Raw genomic sequence first — 20,883 nt, forward strand, 5'->3', positions numbered from 1 at the left:
TAGTCCCCTAGAATTAGAATCATCTGAGACAGCAAGACCATTTTGAACAGATACTAATTGTAAAGTTTTGAAAGTTCTAAGCTCTATTGTTGAAGCAAGAGTCTTGTATTATTGATAATAATTAAAGATCTGTTATGAAACTTTGCTCCTTTTTGTTCAGAATTTCTTTTTTCAAGTTTTACTGATGACAACAACACAAACATCGGTTTCATGGCTGGAATCAACAATGATTGGACTCACCAGTGAAATTTAACCACGTGGAAAGCAATCCTAAGGATCTTCAAATCACATGCATTTGTCAAGAATCTTAGTCACAAACCTCTGTGAACAGCATGTAACCTCCAAATAATTGGCAGAGAGCGTAGGCAGCAAGAGACAGTCATTGCTGAGAAGTTGTTGATACACTGGTCACGATATAAGCTCTTCTTATGTGGGGAAACCCAAAAATCCAAATATTTGCCCATGGTGTTAACAGAGGAATGACTTTAGAAGAGAATCCTGCTTTTTGTTAGCTATCTTTCAATTATTTTTGGGGTCTCCTGTTGCTTCTGGCAACGTCTGAGTCTGTCCATAAAAGAATACCTTTTCCATCAAACAATGGTTGCAGGTTGGGATCAATGCCAGATATAACCATGCAGCTCCATATAAAATACCAAAGATACCTTGGACTTCAGAGCAAGATTGTACGAGTTGTCCTCCTCTGCAAGTTGTATATATTACTGTAAACTCATGTTGTAAGTTTGCTCGCTGAGCCGGAAGGTTTGTTTTCAGATATTTCGTTCCCATGCTAGGTAAAATCATCAGTGAGCCTCTGGTGAAGCGCTGGTGTTATGTCCTGCTTTCTATTTCTGTGTCTTGGTCTCTAGTATAGGTATTATACGTAATACCTACACAGCATACTCAAGAAGAACAGGTACCCTCAACACTGTCTGCCGATTCCTATACAACATACCCAAACAAGCAGACACAGCGTGCTCAGAAACTCTGGCCACATTACCATACATCAACCACATCTCTGAAATGACTATCAGACTATTCTAACCCCTTGGCTTCATGGTAGCCCACAAATCTACCAACACACTGAAACAGCGACTGATGAACATAGAACATAGAACAATACAGCACAGAACAGGCCCTTCGGCCCACGATGTTGTGCCGAACATTTGTCCTAGCTTAGGCACCCATCCATGTACCTATCCAATTGCCGCTTAAAGGTCACCAAAGATTCTGACTCTACCACTCCCACAGGCAGCGCATTCCATGTCCCCACCACTCTCTGGGTAAAGAACCCACCCCTGACATCTCCCCTATACCTTCCACCCTTCACCTTAAATTTATGTCCCCTTGTAACACTCTGTTGTACCCGGGAAAAAAGTTTCTGACTGTCTACTCTATCTATTCCTCTGATCATCTTATAAACCTCTATCAAGTCACCCCTCATCCTTCGCCGTTCCAACGAGAAAAGGCCTAGCACTCTCAACCTATCCTCGTACGACCTATTCTCCATTCCAGGCAACATCCTGGTAAATCTTCTCTGCACCCTCTCCAAAGCTTCCACATCTTTCCTAAAGTGAGGCGACCAGAACTGCACACAGTACTCCAAATGTGGCCTAACCAAAGTCCTGTACAGTTGCAACATCACTTCACGACTCTTGAATTCAATCCCTCTGCTAATGAACGCTAATACACCATAGGCCTTCTTACAAGCTCTATCCACCTGAGTGGCAACTTTCAAAGATCTATGAACATAGACCCCAAGATCCATCTGTTCCTCCACCTCACTAAGAACCCTACCGTTAACCCTGTATTCCGCATTCTTATTTGTCTTTCCAAAATGGATAACCTCACACTTGGCAGGGTTGAACTCCATCTGCCACTCCTCAGCTCAGCTCTGCATCATATCTTTGCAGCCGACAACAGCCCTCCTCACTATCCACAACTCCACCAACCTTCGTATCATCTGCAAATTTACTGGCCCACCCTTCGACTCCCTCATCCAAGTCATTAACAAAAATTACAAACAGTAGAGGACCCAGAACTGATCCCTGCGGAACTCCACTTGTAACTGGGCTCCAGGCTGAATATTTACCATCTAGCACCACTCTCTGACTTCGACCGGTTAGCCAGTTTTCTATCCAATTGGCCAAATTTCCCTCTATCCCATGCCTCCTGATTTTCCGCATAAGCCTATCATGGGGAATCTTATCAAATGCCTTACTAAAATCCATGTATACTACATCCACTGCTCTACCCTCATCCACATGCTTGGTCACCTCCTCAAAGAATTAAATCAGACTTGTAAGGCACGACCTACCCTTCACAAATCCGTGCTGGCTGTCCCTAATCAAGCAGTGCCTTTCCAGATACTAATAAATCCTATCCCTCAGTACCCTTTCCATTACTTTACCTACCACCGAAGTAAGACTAACTGGCCTGTGATTCCCGGGGTTATCCCTATTCCCTTTTTTGAACAGGGGCACAACATTCGCCACTCTCCAGTTCCCTGGTACCACCCCCGTTGACAGTGAAGATGAAAAGATCATTGCCAACGGTACTGCAATTTCCTCTCTTGCTTCCCACATAATCCTAGGATATATCCCGTCAGGCCCGGGGGACTTGTCTATCCTCAAGTTGTTCAAAATGTCCAACACATCTTCCTTCCTAACAAGTATCTCCTCTAGCTTACCAGTCCATTTCACAATCTCCTCTTCAACAATACGGTCCCTCTCATTCATAAATACTGAAGAAAAGTACTCATTCAAGACCTCTCCTATCTCTTCTGACTCAATACACAGTCTCCCACTACTGTCCTTGATTGGACCTACCCTCGTTCTCGTCATTCTCATGTTTCTCACATACGCATAAAATGCCTTTGGGTTATCCTTGATCCTATCCGCCAAAGATTTTTCATGCCCTCTCTTAGCTCTCCTAATCCCTTTCTTCAGGTCCCTTCTGGCTATCCTGTATCCCTCCACTGCTCTGTCTGAACCTTGTTTCCTCAACCTTATGTAGGTCTCCTTCTTCCTCCTTACAAGACATTCAACCTCCCTCGTCAACCAAGGTTCCCTCACACGACCATTTCTTTCCTGCCTGACAGGTACATACATATCAAGGACACGTTGTATCTGTTCCTTGAAAAAGTTCCACATTTCCATGACATCCTTCCCTGACAGCCTATGCTCCCAACTTATGCTCCTCAGATCCTGTCTTACAGCATCGTAATTACCCTTTCCCCAATTGTAAAACCTACCCTGTTGCACGCACCTATCTCTCTCCATAACCAAGGTGAAAGTCACAGAATTATGGTCACCATCACCAAAATGTTCACCCACTAACAAGCTCATCACTTGTCCCGGTTCATTACCGAGTACCAAATCCAAAATGGCCTCCCCTCTGGTCGGACAATCTACATACTGAGTTAGAAAAGCTTCCTGGACACACTGCACAAACACCGCCCCATCCAACCCATCTCTGTGTCCGCAAGTATTCCCTGTCAGTGCTACCTTCTTCACAGCCTCCCTACATTCTTGGACATCCTGACAAACAGCTAGCCTACTTGCTGGACTACAAGTCCGGATCCCATCCCCCTGCCAAATTAGTTTAAACCCCCCCGAAGATTGTTAGCAAACCTACCCCCCAGGATATTGGTGCCCTTCTGGTTCAGGTGCAACCCGTCCTGCTTGAACAGGTCCCACCTTCCCCAGAATGCAGTCCAATTGTCCAAATACCTGAAGCCCTCCCTCCTACACCATCCTTGCAGCCACGTGTTCAACTGCACTCTCTCCCTATTCCTTGCCTCACTGTCACGTGGCACCGGCAACAACCCAGAGATGATGACTCTGTCTGTCCTAGCTTTTAGAACATAGAACATAGAAGAATACAGCGCAGTACAGGCCCTTTGGCCCTCGATGTTGCGCCGATCCAAGCCCACCTAACCTATACTAACCCACTATCCTCCATATACCTATCCAATGCCCGCTTAAATGCCCATAAAGAGGGAGAGTCCACCACTGCTGCTGGCAGGGCATTCCATGAACTTACGACTCGCTGAGTGAAGAACCTACCCCTAACTTCAGTCCTATATCTACCCCCCCTTAATTTAAAGCTATGCCCCCTTGTAATACCCGACTCCATACGCGGGAAAAGGTTCACACTGTCAACCCTATCTAACCCCCTAATCATCTTGTACACCTCAATCAAGTCACCCCTAAACCTTCTTTTCTCTAATGAAAACAGTCCCAAGTGTCTCAGTCTATCCTCATACGATCTTCCTTCCATACCAGGCAACATCCTGGTAAACCTCCTCTGCACCCGTTCCAGTGCCTCCACATCCTTCCTATAGTATGGCGATCAAAACTGCACACAATATTCCAGATGCGGCCGCACCAGAGTTTTATACAACTGCATCATGACTGCTTCCAGCCTAACTCCCTGAGCTCTTGAATAACCTCCCCACCCCTCTTCCTACCTATGAACCTGAAGGACCCTATACCAACAACCAGCAAAATGAGTGCAATTTACAAAATACCTTGCAAGGACTGTAACAAACACTACTACGGACAGGCAGGCAGAAATCTAGCCACCAGGATACACGAGCACCAACTAGCCACCAAAAGACATGACCCACTATCACTAGTATCCTTATGTACAGATTAAGAAGGACACCACTTCAACTGGGAGAACACATCCATCCATGAACAGACTGAACTGAGACATGCATCAGAATTCCTCGAGGCCTGACATTCAAATCAGAACTCCAAAAATAAACACATCGATTTGGACCCCATTTACCAATCTCTGAGCAAAAGAACCAGGAATGATATCACCTACCTTAAGAGACCAAGACACATAAATAGAAAGCAGGACATTACACCAGCGCTTCACTGGAGGCTCACTGATTATTTTACCTGGCATGGTGAAGAAATGTCTGAATTCAAACTTTCCAGCTCAGCGAGCAAACTTACAACGTGAACCTCAACCTGAGTTAGAAATCTTCTCAAAAATTGCATTACTATAAACAGCTAGGAGGAAGTGCAGAATTTTACAAACTTGATGGAGTAGTGGATAGGTTGCAGTTGAAGTTCACTCTGAGTTGATGCAATTTGATACAAAGAACATAAAAGCAAAATAAAGGGTGCTCAGGAGCAGAGACACCTGCGTGCATATGAGCAGAGTTTAATAAAGGTAGCAGGGATGGTAGGACAGGATTGGTAATCATGGATTCATAAATCTATGCTTCACTGATAGGGGCATAGAACATAAGAGCAGGGAGGTGAGAGCAAGTTAAATAGAAAGCATGCAGAACCTCAGTAGAGAACAAGGAAAGATTGATTAATCAAACTACATTTATTTCAAAGCACGAGGCCTAACAGGCAAGGCAGATGAACTCAGGGCATGGATGGGAATATGGGACTGGGATATCATAGCTATTACAGAAACATGGCTGAGGGAGGAACAGAACTGGCAACTCAGTATTCCAAGTACAGATGCCATAGAAGTGGAGGCAAGAGAGGAGGAGGAGTGGTATTTTTTATTAGAGAAAACATCATGGCAGTACTTAGTAATGATATTCCTGGGGGAATCATCCAGTGAAACTATATAGGTGGAACTGAGAAATAAGGAGAAGGTTGTAGTAATATGGGATTTTAACTTAACAAACATGGACTGCCATAACATTTTGGGTTTGGATGGGGAGGACTTTGTTAAGTATGTTCAAGAAACATTTCTCAATAAAAATGTAGATTGCACAACTAGAAATAGGGTTGTTAAGAAGGCGTATGCTGTTTTGGCTTTCATTAGCAGGGGGATTGAGTTTAAGAGCTGCGAGGTCATGCTGCAGCTCTATAAAACCCTGGTTAGACCACACTTGGAATATTGTGCTCAGTTCTGGCTGCCTCATTATAGGAAAGATGTGAAAGCTTTAGAAAGGGTGCAGAAGAGATTTTCCAGGATGCTGTTTGGACTACAGGTCATGTCTTATGAAGAAAGACTGAGGGAGATAGGGCTTTTCTCACTGGAGCGAAGGATAAGAGGTGACTTGATAGAGGTGTACAAGATGATGAGAGATGGTTGGCTGAAAGACCAGTACTGTGCTATAAGGTTCTGTGTTCTATGATCTATCTTATGAAACTCAATCTCCTCTTGGTCCATAAATTAAAGTTCTAAATTGGGACAAGGCCAATTTTGATGGTATTTAGACAGAAACTTCCAGAAGTTGACTGGGAGAGGCTGATCTGGGGTAAAGGGATGTCTGGCAAGTAGGAAGCTTTCAAAAGTGAGATAACGAGACTTTAGGGACAGTGTATTCCTGTTAGGGTAAAGGTAAGGCTGGCAGGAGTAGGGAGATATTGAGGCTCTAGTCAAGAAAAAGGAGGCATATGTCGGACAGAGACAGCTGGGTTCAAGTAAATCTGTTGAGGGTGTACAAGGAGTGTAGGAAGTACACCTAAGAGGGAAATCAGGAGGATAAAAAGAGGACACGAAGCAGCTTTGACAAATAAGGTTAAGGAGAATCCAAAGAGATTCGACAAGGATATCAAAAGCAAAAGAATAACTAGGGAGAGAACAGGGCACCAAAAGATCAATAAGGCCATCTATGTGGAACTACAGGAGATGGTGGAGGTCTCAAGTGAATACTATGCATCAGTATTTATTGTGGAGAAAGACATGGAAGCTAGGAAACTCAGTGAGATAAACAGTGAAGTCTTGAAAAGAGTCGCATTACAGCAGAGAAGATGCAGGAGGTCTTAAAATTCATAAAGATAGATAAACCCCTGGGACTTGATCAAGTTTATCCCAGGATATTGCCGAGAGCTAGAGAAAAAATTGCAGGGCTACAGGCAGAGATATTTGTGTCATCGACAGCCACAGCTGAGGTGCCAGAAGATTGGGAGGGTGGCTAATATTGTGCCATTGATAAAGAAAGTCTGTAAGGCGAAGCTTGGAAACTATCGATATGAGAGTCTGACATCAGTGGTGGACATGTTGTTGGAGTAATTCTAAAAGATAGGATTTATACGGATTGGGAGAGGCAAGGATTGATTAGGGATAGTCAACATGGTTTCTTGCATGGAAAATTGTGTCTTACAAACTTGAGTGAGTTTTTTTAATGAAGTAACCAAAAGGATTAATGAGGGCAGAGTGGTCGACATTGTTTACTTGGACTTTAGTAAAGCTTTTGACCAGGTTCCACGTAATAGACTAATTAGTAATATTTGATCACATGGGATTCAGGGTGAGCTGGCCACCTGGATACAAAATTGGCTTTATGGTAGGAGATAGGGGGTAGTCATGAAAGGTTATTTATCAGACTGGAGGACAGTCACCAGTAGTGTTCTGCAGGGATCGGTACTGGGTCCACTTTTGTTTGTCAGTTCTATAATGATTTTGATGAGAATACAGGAGACATGGTTAGTAAGTCTGCAGATGACATCAAAATAGGTAGGATAGTGGACAGTGAAGAAAGCTAAGATTACAAAGCGATCTTAATCAATTGGGTCAATGGGCTGAGGATTAGCAGATGGAATTTAATTTGGATAACTGTGAGATATTGCATTTTGGTAAGACAAACCAGGACAGGACTTATACAATTGGTGGTAGGGCCCTGGGTAGTGTTGTAGAACAGACATACCTAGGGGTTCAGGTACATAATTCTTTGAAATTTGCACCATAGGTAGAGAGGTGGTAAAGAAGACCATCTTGCTCAGACCTGTGAGTATAGGAGTTGGTGAGGCCTCTTCTGGTGTCCTGGGTACAGTTCTGGTCACTCAGTTCTCAGTTATAGGAAGGAGAGGGCTCAGGAAAGATTTACCAGGATGTTGCTGGGAGTGGAGGGTTTGTAATATAAAAATACTCTTAGAAAGTTTTGGCATTTTTCTCTGAGTGTAGAAGGTTGAGGGGTGACTTAAATGAGGTTTAGAAAATCATGAGGTGCACAGGCAAAGTCTGAATGACAAGGATCTTTTCCCTCGAGTGGGGGAGCTCAAAACCAGGGGGCATAGTTTTAAGGTGAGAGGAGGAAGATTTATAAAGGACAGGAGGGACTTCTACACAGAGAGTGATTCATGTGTGGAGTAAACTGCCAGAGAAAGTGGTGGATGCAGGTACTGTTAGAGAGAGAGAGAGAGAGAGAGAGAGAGAGAGAGAGAGAGAGTAAGGGAAGAATTGCGAGGGCAACAGAGAGATTGCGAGGGCGAGAGGGAGAGATAGCGAGAGGGAGAGATAGCGAGAGGGAGAGTTTTTCACGACCACCAACACCACAGCATCTTCCCACATAAGCACAGAAAGTACAACACCTGTCCCTTCACTTCCTCCTCCCTCACCATCTTAGTCTTTCCAGTGACGCAGAATTTCATCTGTAATTCCTTCAATCTTGTGTTTTCTATTCGTTGCACCCAGTGTAGCCTACTCTACATTGGAGAAACTAAACACACATTGGGTGACCGTTTTGCGGAACACTCCAGCCTGTATGCATGCATGATCCCGACTTCTCTGTAGCATTTTAACACAGCATCCTGCTTGCATGCCCACTTGTCTGTCCTCGACATGCTGCAGTGCTCCAATGAATCACAGCTCAAACTGGAGGAGCAACATCTCATCTTCAGGTTTGGCATTTTGTAGCCTTCTGGAGGCAATATTGAGTTCAACAGCTTCAAATTGAGAAACAAGTCAATCGAGTTGGACAGAAGGGTCTATTTCCATGCTGTACATCTCTACGAATCTATGACTCATGTCCTTCTCTTCCCTTCCCTGTCCACAGGAGACTATCTGCTCTTTAAAGTCTGGCAGTTAGACACCATTGTTCTGTCACTGTCACATTCTGATCACTTAATCTGAACTGTCAACATCCTTTGTCCACCTGTATACGCCACCCCGTCACTATCACACGCCCTCAACTATCGCATAAATGCTGCCCTGTCCACACTTCACTTCAGGGCTGATGAAGAGTCACCTGGACTCAAAATGTTAGTTTATAATCTGTCAGGCCAGGTTTCAAACTGGGATCTGATTTGTCCAGCAATAACATCAGGTAGGATTATAGCACAATTTACTTAACCTGCCTTTATCTCTTTGCAGTCTCTTTGATTCCTCCCATAAATTATGTTTTCACCGAATTTTGCATTGTCAGCAAACTTGGATTCATTACTCTGTCTCTTCATCTAAGACATTAATGTAAATAAATTGTAAGTAGCTGAGATCTCAGCACTAATTCTGATAGCACTACACGTGCTATGCACAGCTGAAAATACCCATTTATCCCATCCTTCATCCATTGATCAGTTCTTCATCTATGTTAATGTATAACCACAATTCTAATTGTGACGATGCTGTAACTTTAAGAAGTTATTTTGTCCTGGTTTCTTTTAAGGGAAAGTGTGAATGAGAGGTGGAGAGCTGACTAGCTAAGACCACTAAAGTAAACAGCTTGGGAGGTCTTGGGTTTATTTTAACGAACACTGAATGGGTGTATTCAGATCTCACAGATTAGGATTTCTGGGTTTTGATTTATCAGAAACATCAGAAGCTATTAGGTTCTCAACAGAGTTGGAAGCTTCCATGAATGTCTCCTGGCTGCTATTCCCTCTCAGTTATTCTCTTGATGATTTTTCCTCCTGGGTTAGAGAACTACATGAGAGAATCTGTGTCTGAATTTACCTTTTTGCCAAGGGGTGTGCTAATGGGATATTTCTATATTGGAACAGTTAATTAGTAAACGTTACTGTATCAATTATTGTGTTAAGTTTCCCATAGAATTTCTTTCTTTCTTTGGCTGTATTTTATCCACAGTGTTTCAATAGATATGTTTTGCTTAACATCAAATAATTTGACCAGTTGTATTGCATCTGGAACAGACACTTGACATTTTCCTTTAAAGTAAGAATAAGTGAGGGTCTTGGCTACCTTTATAAAATATTTTGGGAGGGTCTGGCCTGGTCCATAACACAATAGCTCTTATTGTGTCTACTGAGTTAATGTGTGAAATCTTTCTTTTAGAAAAAGTAAAGGTCCTTACTAACTCTCCTTTATCTACCCTGTTGATCATCTCTTCAAAGAGCTTGAATAAACTTTTCAACCACTTTCCCTTCCATAAAACTGGGTGGCTTTGTTTTAATCATACAATATATGTCTAAGTGCATTGTCATAAATTATTCTGGTACACCCCGATAACTATTGTCAAACTAACTGACCAGTAATTTCACCAATGTTCAGTCTCTCTCCTTTCTTGTTACATATGCTAATATTCAATCGTCTTGGACCATTCTATCATCTAGGCAATTATATTAAATCACAAACAGTACATACCTATTCATACCTCTTTTAGATTAGATTCCCTACAGTATGGAAACAGGCACTTTGGGCCAACAAGTCCACACGAACCCTCCGGGGGGGTAACCCACCCAGACCCATTCCCCGACCCTATATTTACCCCTGACTAATGCACCTAACACTATGGGCAATTTAGCATGGCCAATTCACCTGACTTGCACATCTTTGGATTGTGGGAGGAAACCGGAGCAGCTGGAGGAAACCCACACCGACACGGAGAGAATGTGCAAACTCCACACAGACAGTCGCCTAAGATGGGACTCAAACCCGGGTTCCTGGTGCTGTGAGGCAGCAGTGCTAACCACCTGAGCCACTGTGCCAGTTAAATGCTGTTGCTTTCATAGAATCATTAAGTATAGAAGAGGCTTCTCAGCCCATCTAGTCTGGATCACTAAATCTACATTAGTCCTACTTTCCAGCATTAAGCCAAAAGCCTTGAAAGTTGTGACATTTCAAGTGTTCATCCACACACTTTTTAAAGATTCTAAGGTTACTCACCTCAGTTACCCTCCTTGACTGAGCATTCCAGAACTCCATCACCCTCTGGCTGAATAATATTTTCCTCAAATTTCCTCCAAAGCTCCTGCCATTCACTTTAAAATTATACCCCATAACTAATCTTAGTTCTCTAACTAAGGGGAACAGCTGTCTTTGATTCATCCTGTCCATGCCCCTCATTATCTTATATGCCTCTATAAAGACCCCCTTGACCTTCTCTCCTTCAAAGAAAACAACCTTGTCATCGCTGAAACACTCCATCTCAGGTTAGACCCTGGTGAATAATGTCGACATTCCCTCCAGTGCAATCACATCCTTCCTATAGTGTGGTGACTACAACTGTCCACAGTACTCCAGCTGTTGCCTAATCAAATTTCTGTACAGCTCCAAATTACCTCTCCGATCTGATAATCTATGCGTCAACTCATGAAGGCAAATGTCCCATATGCCTTCTTAACTCCCTTATTAACCTGCCTGCCACCTTCAGGGATTTGTGAGCAAACACCCCAAAACCTCTGTTTCTCTGAGCTTTCGACATTCCTACTATTTATTGAGTATTCCTATTTTGCTCCTTATGCCAAACGGCGTTGTCATCATTTAGTGACCAGAGTTAAATTCCATCTGACAATGACCTGTATATCCTCCAGTAACCAAAGATCTTCTTCCTCAGTGTCAACCACCTAGTCAATTACCTTGTCATCCACTAACTTAGTTATCAGCTCCCACCACACTCATCTACATAATTTATATTTGTCGCAGAAATCCTACATAGTGGAATCATGCCATTCAGCCCATCGGGTCCACACCGACCTTTGGAAGAGCATCTCCCCCAGACCCATGATTTACTTTAACCCTACAACCTTGCACTACCTATCCCTGGACACTATGGGCAATTTAACATGGCCATCCATCTAACTTGTACATCTTTGGACTGTTGAAAGAAAGTGGGGAGCACTCGGAGGAAACCCATGCAGACACGGGAGAATGTGCAAACAGACAGTCGCCCAAGGATGGAATCGCACCCAGGTCTTTGGCGCTGAGGCAGCAGTGCTAACAACTGAGCCACAATAAGGGACCCAGAATCAATCCCTGTGGTATGACATTGTGCAGGCTCCAGTCACACAAACAGCCTCTCAGCACCATCCTCTAAGTCCTGCCACAAAGTCAATTTTGGATCCAACTTGCCAAGATATCCTGGATTCCATTTGCATCCACCTTCTTCGTCAATAGTCTCTCATGTGGGATTTTGTCAAAGGCTTTGCTGAAATCCATTCACTTCACCCACAAGCCCCTCATGTTTCTCTAATACTGACATTATGGATTATTTTAAGTTCCTCACTTTTATTAATCCCTCAAACATTTTCTAATTCTGGTCTGTAGATTGTATTTTCTATTGTGAAGACAGACACAAAGTATATAATTTATTTCAACCACTCTTTTTTTATATACTGGCAACTTTTACAATCAATTTTCCAATTTTGACAAGTTTACTCTAACTCTATTTTTCCCTTTTTTATCAACTGTTCTGTCATCTCTTCATAGTTTCTAAAAGTCTCTACAAATTCACTGACTTACTACTAATTTTGAAACATTACAAAATTTTACTGTCATACTATCATTACATTCCCGAATAAGCCATAGATGGATCTTTTCTAATTGAGTTTGTGTTTTAAATTGAATGTATTGTTGGTGAATATTTTAAATATTTCTTTCAATTTATTGACATTATTCGGTGGAAAGAGAGAGTTAACATTTCAAGTCTCATGGCTCTTCAGAACTTAAGAGGAATCATGGGACTGAAAGCATTAACTCTGTTTCTCTCTCCATAGATGCTGCCAGACCTGCTGAGTTTTTCCATCATTTTCTGCTCTTATCTCAGATCTCCAGCATGTGCAGTATTTTCCTTTTATATGCTTGGTTCTATTTGCAGAATCAACCTGCATCAGCTATCCCCTCAGAGCAGTGCAACTCATTTTAAGTTTACCATTTTTGTTTGAGGCTCAAACATTTACTGCTGGGCAAGTGAGGCTTTACATTTGGATGGTTGCTTTCTCCTTGGGTAGTGTCTCCCACCCATCCTCCTCCTCTGTGCGCCAATTGGTAAAGTGACTGGTTTCTTTTATTTTAATTTTTCAGTAGTCTCGATGAGAATTTAGAACAATGGGAATGGAGGTTAGGGCAGTTGAATGTTCCTCCTGCAGAATGTGGGAGGTAATGGCCACCACTAGTGTCCCTGCTGACTGCATCTCTGAGAAGTGAATCCAACTCCAGCTCCTCGAAAACAGCATTAGAGAACTTTGGATCATTCGGGAAACGGAGGGGGTTATTGAGAGGAGTCATACCTCAGGTAAAAGAAGGAGGCAGGTCGGTTACTGTCAGGGACGAAAAGGGAACTGGCGGGCAGTGCAGGGATCCTTTGTGGCCATTCCCCTCAATAACAAATATACCGTTTTGGATACTGTTGGGGGAGATAACTTACTGGGGTACGCTATGGAGCACAGGTCTCTGGCACAGAGTCTGCCTCTGTTGCTCAGAAGGGAAGGGGGAAGAGGAGTCATTGGGGATGCCACAGTTATGGGACAAATAGGAAGTTCTGTGGGAATGAAAAAGAATCACAGTTGGTGTGTTGCCTCCCAGGTGCCAGGGTTTGTGATGTATCGAATTGTGTTTTCGGGATCCTTCCGGTGCAGGGGAAGCAGCCCAAAGTCATGGGCCACTTAGGCACCAACGACATAAGTAGGAAGACAGGTGGAGATTGAAGGCAGAAATTCAGAAAGCTAGGGTGGAAGCTTAGAGTTAGAACAAACAAAGTTGTTATCTTTGGTTTGTTGCCCGTGCCACATCCTAGCGAAGCGAGGAATAGGGAGAGAGAGATGAACATGTGGCTACAGGGATGGTGCAGGAAGGAGGGTTTTGGATTCCTGGATAATTGGGACTATTTCTGGGATAGATGTGACCTCTACAAACAGGATGAGCTTCACCTGAACCAGAGGGGTACCAGCATCCTTTGGGGGAAATTCGCTAATGCTCTTCGGGTGGGTTTAAACTAATTCAGGTCAGGCAGCATCTAGGGAACAGCAGAATCGACGTTTCGGGCATTAGCCCTTCTTCAGGAATGGCTAATGCCCGAAACGTCGATTCTCCTGTTCCCTAGATGCTGCCTGACCTGCTGCGCTTCTCCAGCAACACATTTCCATCTCTGATCTCCAGCATCTGCAGACCTCATTTTCTCTTAAACTAATTCAGCAGGGGGATGGGAACTGAAACTGTAGTTTGAGTATACAGGAGGTTGAGAGTAGTGAGGTCAGAAATAAGATTTCAAGATCACAAGAAGGCACCGGCAAGAAGGAAGTTGGTTGAAGTGTGTCTCCTTCAACACCAGGAGCATCCGGAATAAGGTGGTGAACTTGCAGCATGGGTTGGTACTTGGGATTTTGATGTAGTGGCCATTTCAGAGACATGGATCGAGCAGGGACAGGAATTGTTGTTGCAGGTTCCGGGATTTAGATGTTTCAGTAAAAACAGGGAAGATGGTAAAAGATGGGGCTTGTGCACTGTTCGTCAATGATGGTTGCAGAAAGGACGTTTGAGGACTCGTCTACTAAGGTAGTATGGGCTGAGGTTAGAAACAGGAAAGGAGAGGTTACCCTGTTGGGAGTTTTCTATAGGCTTCCAAATAGTTCCAGAGATGTAGCGGAAAGGATAGCAAAGATGTTTCTAGATAAGATCAAGAGTGACAGGGTAGTTGTCATTGGGGACATTAACTTTCCAAATATTGACTGGGAATACTATAGTACCAGTACTTTAGATGGGTCAGTTTTTGTCCATTGTGTGCAGGAGGGTTTCCTGACACAGTGTGTGGACAGGCCAACAAGGGGGGAGGCCACATTAGATTTGGTACTGGGTAATGAACCCAGTCAGGTGCGAGATTTGGAGGTATGAGCACTTTGGTGATAGTGACCACAATTTGGCTTACTTTAGTGATGGAAAGGGCAAAATTTTATACCACAGGGCAAGAGTTATAGCTGGAGGGAGAGGCAATTATGATGTGATTAAGCAAGCTTTAGATAACTGAGATACAGGCTACTAAACTACATGGGATTGAGGTGCATAAGGAGGAGGTGTTAGCAATTCTGCAAAGTGCAAAAATAGTTACGTTCTTGGGCCAGATGGGATTTATCTGAGGAATCTCTGGGAAGTCAGGGAGGAGATTGCCGAGTCTTTGGCTTTGATCTTTATGTCGTCATTGTCTACAGGAATAGTGCGAGAAGACTAGAAGACAGCAAATGCTGTTCCCTTCTTCAAGAAGGGGAGTAGACCCAACCCTGGAAATTATAGACCAGTGAGCCTTACTTCAGTTGTTGGTAAAGTGTTGGAAAAGGTTATGAGAGATAAGATTTATAATCATCTAGAAAAGAATAATTTGATTAGGGTTAGTCAGCACGGTTTTGTGAAGGGTAGGTCGTGCCTCACAAACTTTATTGAGTTCTTTGATAAGGTGGCCACACATGTGGAGGAGGGTAAAACAGTTGATGTGGTGCATGTGAATTTCAGTAAAGCATTTGATAGGATTCCCCACGTTAGGCTGTTGCAAAAAATATGGAGGCATGGGATTGAGGGTGATTTAGTAGTTTGGATCAGAAATTGGCTAGCTGAAAGAAGACAGAGGGGGGTGGTTGATGGGAAATATTCATCCTGGAGTTCACTCACTGGTGGGGTACTGCAAGGATCTGTTTTGGGTCCACTGTTATAGAATCATAGAGATGTACAGCACGGAAACAGATCCTTTGGTCCAACTCGTCCATGCAGACCAGATATCCCAACCCTATCTAGTCCCACCTGCCAGCACCCGGCCCATATCCTTCCAAACCCTTCCTATTCATATACCCATCCAGATGCCTTTTAAATGTTGCAATTGTACTAGCCTCCATCACTTCCTCTCGCAGCTCATTCTATATACATACCACCTTCTGCGCGAAAAAGTTGCCCCTCAGATCTCTTTTATATCTTTCCCCTCTCACCCTAAACCTAAGCCCGCTAGTTCTGGACTCCCCGACCCCAGGGAAAAGACTTCGTCTATTTATTCTATCCATGCCCCTCATAATTTTATAAATCTCTACAAAATCACCCCTCAGCCTCCAACGCTCCAGGGAAAACAACCTAGCTTATTCAACCTCTCCCTAGAGCTCAAATCCTCCAACCCTGGAAACATTCTTGTAAATCTTTTCTGAACCCTTTCAAGTTTCACAACATCTTTCTGATAGGAAGGAAACCAGAATTGCATGCAACACTCCAACAGTGGCCTAACTAATGTCCTGTACAACCGCAACATGACTTCCCAACTCCTGTACTCAATAATCTGACCAATAAAGGAAAGCATACCAAACTCCTTCTTCACTACCCTATCTACCTGCAACTCCACTTTCAAGGAGCTATGAACCTGCACTCCAAGGTCTCTTTGTTCAGCAACACTCCCCAGGACTTTACCATTAAGTGTTCAAGTCCTGCTAAGATTTGCTTTCCCAAAATACAGCACCTCACATTTATCTCAATTAAACTCCACCTGCCATTTCTCAGCCCATTGGCCCATCTGGTCCAGATCCTGTTGTAATCTGAGGTAACCCTCTTCACTGTCCACTACACCTCCAATTTTGGTGTCATCTGCAAACTTACTAACTACACCTCTTATGCTCACATCCAAATCATTTATATAAATGATGAAAAGTAGAGGACCCAGCACCAATCCTTGTGGCACTCCACTGGTCACAGGCCTCCAGTCTGGAAAAAAAAAACCTCCACACCACCCTCTCTCTTCTACCTTCGAGCCAGTGCTGTATCCAAATGGCTAGTTCTCCCTGTATTCCGTGAGATCTAACCTTGTTAACCAGTCTCACATGGGGAACCTTGTCAAATGCCTTACTGAAGTCCATATAGATCATACCCACCACTCTACCCTCATCAATCCTCTTTGTTATATCTTCAAAAAACTCAATCATGTTTATGAGACAGTATTTCCCACGCATAAAGCCACATTGACTATCCCTAATCAGTCCCTGCCTTTCCAAATACATGTACATCCTGTCCCTCAGGATTCTCTCCAATAACATGCCCACCACCGATGTCAGGCTCACTGGCCTATAGTTCCCTGGCTTGTCCGTACCAGCTTTCTTCAGCAGTGGCACCACGCTAGCCAACCTTCAGTCTTCCGGCACCTCACCTGTGACCATCTATGATCCAAATGCCTCAGTACAAGGCCCAGCAATCACTTCCCTAGCTTCCCACAGAGTTCTAGGGTATACCTGATCAGGTCTTGGGGATTTATCCACTTTTATGCATTTCAAGACATCCAGTACACCCTCCTCTGTAATACAGACATTTTTCAAGATGTCACCATCTATTTCCCTACATTCTGTATCTTCCATGTCCTTTCCCACCATAAATGCGGATGCAAAGTACTCATTTAGTATCTCCCCCATCTCCTGTGGTTCCACACAAAGGCTGCCTTGCTGATCTTTGAGGGGTCCTATTCTCTCCCTAGCTACCCTTTTGCCCTTAATCTAGTTGTAAAAACCCTTTGGATTCTCCTTAACTCTATTTGCCAAAGCTATATCATGTCCCCTTTTTGCCCTCCTGATTTCCCTCTTAAGTATACTCCTACTCCCTATATACTCTAAGGATCCACTCAATCTATCCTGACATACGTTTCCTTCTTTTTCTTAACCAAAATCTCATTTTCTTTAGTCATCCAGCATTCCCAAATCTACCAGCCTTTCCTTTCACCGTAACAGGATTATACTTTCTCTGGACCCGTTATCTCATTTTTGAAGGCTTCCCATTTTCCAGCCGACCCTTTACCTGTGAACATCTGCCCCCAATCAGTTTTTGAAAGTTCTCGCCTAATACCATCTAAATTGGCCTTCCTCCAATTTAGAACTTTAACTTTTAGATCTGGTCTATCCTTTTCCATCACTATGTTAAAACTAATAGAATTATGGTCGCTGGCCCCAAAGTGCTCCCCAACTCTCGTCTCAGTCACCTATCCTGCCTTATTTCCCAAAGGTAGGTCAAGTTTTGCACCTTCTCGAGTAGGTACATCCACATACTGAATCAGAAAATTTCCTTGTACACACCGTAACAAATTCCTCTCCATCTAACTCTTTAACACTATAGCAGTCCTAGTCTATGTTTGGAAAGTTAAAATCCCCCAACATAATCACCCTATTATTCTTACAGATAACTGAGATCTCCTTACAAGTTTGTTTCTCAATTTCCCTCTGACTATTAGGGGATCTATAATATAATCTCAATAAGGTGATCATCCCTTTCTTATTTCTCAGTTCCATCCAAATAACTTCCCTGAATGTATTTCAGGGAATATCCTCCCTCAGTACAGATGTCATGCTATCCCTTATCAAAAACACCACTCTCCCTCCTCTCTTGCCTCCCTTTCTATCCTTTCTGTAGCATGTGTCCTGGAACATTAAGCTGCCAGTCCTATACATCCCTGAGCCATGTTTCTGTAATTGCTATGATATCCCAGTCCCATGTTCCTAACCATGCCCTGAGTTCATCTGCCTTCCATGTTAGGCCTCTTGCATTGAAATAAATGCAGTTAAATTTATCAGTCCAACTTGTTCTCCGCTTTGTCCCTGCCTGCCCTGACTGTTTGACTTGCCTATATTCTCACTGTACTCGTCTCACATTGAAATCTTTCCTCACTATCTCCCTGCCCCCCCCAACCTTACTAGCTTAAATCCTCCCAAGCAGCTCTAGCAAATCTCCCTGCCAGTATATTAGCCCCCTTCCAATTTAGGTGCAATCCGCCCTTCTTGTACAGATTACTTCTACCCCAATGATCCAAAAATGTGAATCCTTCTCCCATACACCAGCTCCTCAGCCATGCATTCATCTGCTCTATCATCCTATTCCTGCTCTCACGAGCTCGTGGCACCACGAGTAATTCAGATATTACTACTCTCGAGGACCTCCTTTTTAAATTTGAGAGTCATTTTTATAAATGACCTGGATGAGGGCATAGAAGGATGGGTTAGTATATTTGCGGATGACATTAAGGTCGGTAGAGTTGTGGATAGTGATGGAGGATGTTGTAGGTTATAGAGGGATATAGATAAGCTGCAGAGCTGGGCTGAGAGATGGAAAATGGAGTTTACTGTGGATAAGTATGAGGTAATTCACTTTGGAAGAAGTAACAGGAATGCAGAGTACTAGGCTAATGGTAAGATTATTAGTAGTGTAGATGAGCAGAGAGATCTCAGTGTTCAGGTACATCAATCCTTGAAAGTTACCACCCAGGTTGATAGGGTTGATAAGAAAGCAGATGGTGTGTTCACTTTTATTCGTAGAGGGACTGAGTTTCGGAACCATGAGGTTATGCTGCAGCTGTACAAAACTCTGGTGCGGCCACACTTGGAGTATTGTGTGCAGTTCTGGTCACTGCATTAAAAGAAGGATGTGGAAGCTTTGGAAAGGGTTCAGAGGAGATTTACTTGGATGTGGCCTGGTATGGAGGGAAGGTCTTACGAGATAAGGCTGAGGGACTTGAGGCTGTTATCGTTGGAGAGAAGGTTGAGTGGCGATCTAATAGAGACATATAAGATAATCAGAGGGTTAGATAGGATGGACAGTGACAGCCTCTTTCCTCAGATGGTGATGACGAGCACAAGGGGACATAGCTTTAAATTGAGGGGTGTCAGAAGTAGTTTCTTTACTCAGAGTAGTAGTCGGGCGTAGAACGCACTGCCTGCAACAGTAGTAGACTCGCCAACTTTAAGGGCATTTAAATGGTCATTGGATAAGCATAAAGACGAGAATGGAATAGCATAGGTTAGATGGGCTTCAGATTGTTTTCACAGTTCGGCACATCATCGAGGGCTGTAATGTCCTCTGCTCTATGTAATTCTCAAAATTAATATGGAATTTAATTGTATTAAGAGAATGATTTTTTCCGACAAGATCTTTTATTATGAGATTATTAATTAAATGTGCCTCATTCCATTATAAAATTTCTAGAAGTTTTATCCCTATCTTGTTGTTCACCATACTACATCAGGAAACTGTCATGTTCATCACCTTCCAGTCTACATTTGCCATTGGGCCACAGAACATGAAATACAGGTTTCTCCCATTAACTAAAGCAGTGTCAAGTTGTTTCAGAGTCCACGGATTGCGTGGCCTTCATATTGCACCACCCGACACTATCACTCACCTTTCCGTTCCTCTTCAGAGATGTCATGGATCTTCCGCTCCACGAAGTCTGCATATGATGCTGCATACCACACCTGCAAGTATACAGACAGCAAGATTTAGAAGCATAGTCTGGTGGTCATGGTCACAGCAGTCCTCTGCATTCCCTTTCTGCAATGAGTCACCTCCTTATCATCCAGTTAGGTATTTCAACCGTAGCCTTGCAATGATCATTGGACCATTTAGACCATCGTGTCTGTTCTGCTGCAGAGTCATAGCTTGCTCCAAACTCTGCGCTACATATCACCATGCTTGATAGGTAATAAACTTGAACACAACACAGCTATATCCATGCCATATTTCTGAAATGCCAACTATAGCAAATCAGAACTGTAATAGTGTAGAATCGAGCAATGAGCCAGAAGCAAGGAAGAACAAAAACCATTGATCACAAACTTCAAATATTGTTCAGCCAAACTAATTAGTCAACAAAAGTAGGAGTGAAAAAAAGAAATGATGAAATTGATCACAATACATTATCAAAATCTGATTGGCAGCCATTTTACTTTTGCGATAGCACCTCAGGTAAACAGAGGTAAACAACCACATACTGTTATAGCTGCAGTTACCAGATAACTTTTGTTTGTGTTAAGTCCTCGTAACAGTTTTCATCATGGCTCAGAACTGGGCATAATACATTATTCACTCACTCTCTGAATTAAAGTGGCCGCAGGTGCTATTCAGTATAGAACAAAGTGTATGACTTCAATTTCACCAGAAGGCTCAGATCGGAGTAGAAATTGGGAGCAGAGGTTGGTTCTCAAAAGGGGAGGTTTGGAAATGAAAAGCACTTTT

At 43.2% G+C, this 20,883-nt stretch overlaps 1 protein-coding gene across 12 annotated transcripts in view; it reads right to left on the minus strand.

Moving 5' to 3' along the window:
* The window catches only part of prdm10 (PR domain containing 10), a 241,471-nt gene that overhangs the window by 120,917 nt on the left and 99,671 nt on the right, over window positions 1-20,883 (minus strand). For all 12 annotated transcript variants that reach the window (XM_087976537.1, XM_087976536.1, XM_087976538.1 and 9 more), the window contains one exon: window positions 20,051-20,123. In XM_087976537.1, coding sequence (XP_087832663.1) covers window positions 20,051-20,123 — 73 coding nt within the window. The remainder of the gene's footprint in view (window positions 1-20,050; window positions 20,124-20,883) is intronic.

Source organism: Chiloscyllium plagiosum, unplaced genomic scaffold (assembly GCF_037043375.1).
Source record: "Chiloscyllium plagiosum isolate Xiang-an unplaced genomic scaffold, Cpla_swu_hap1 HiC_scaffold_29, whole genome shotgun sequence".
NCBI classification, from domain to species: domain Eukaryota; kingdom Metazoa; phylum Chordata; class Chondrichthyes; order Orectolobiformes; family Hemiscylliidae; genus Chiloscyllium; species Chiloscyllium plagiosum.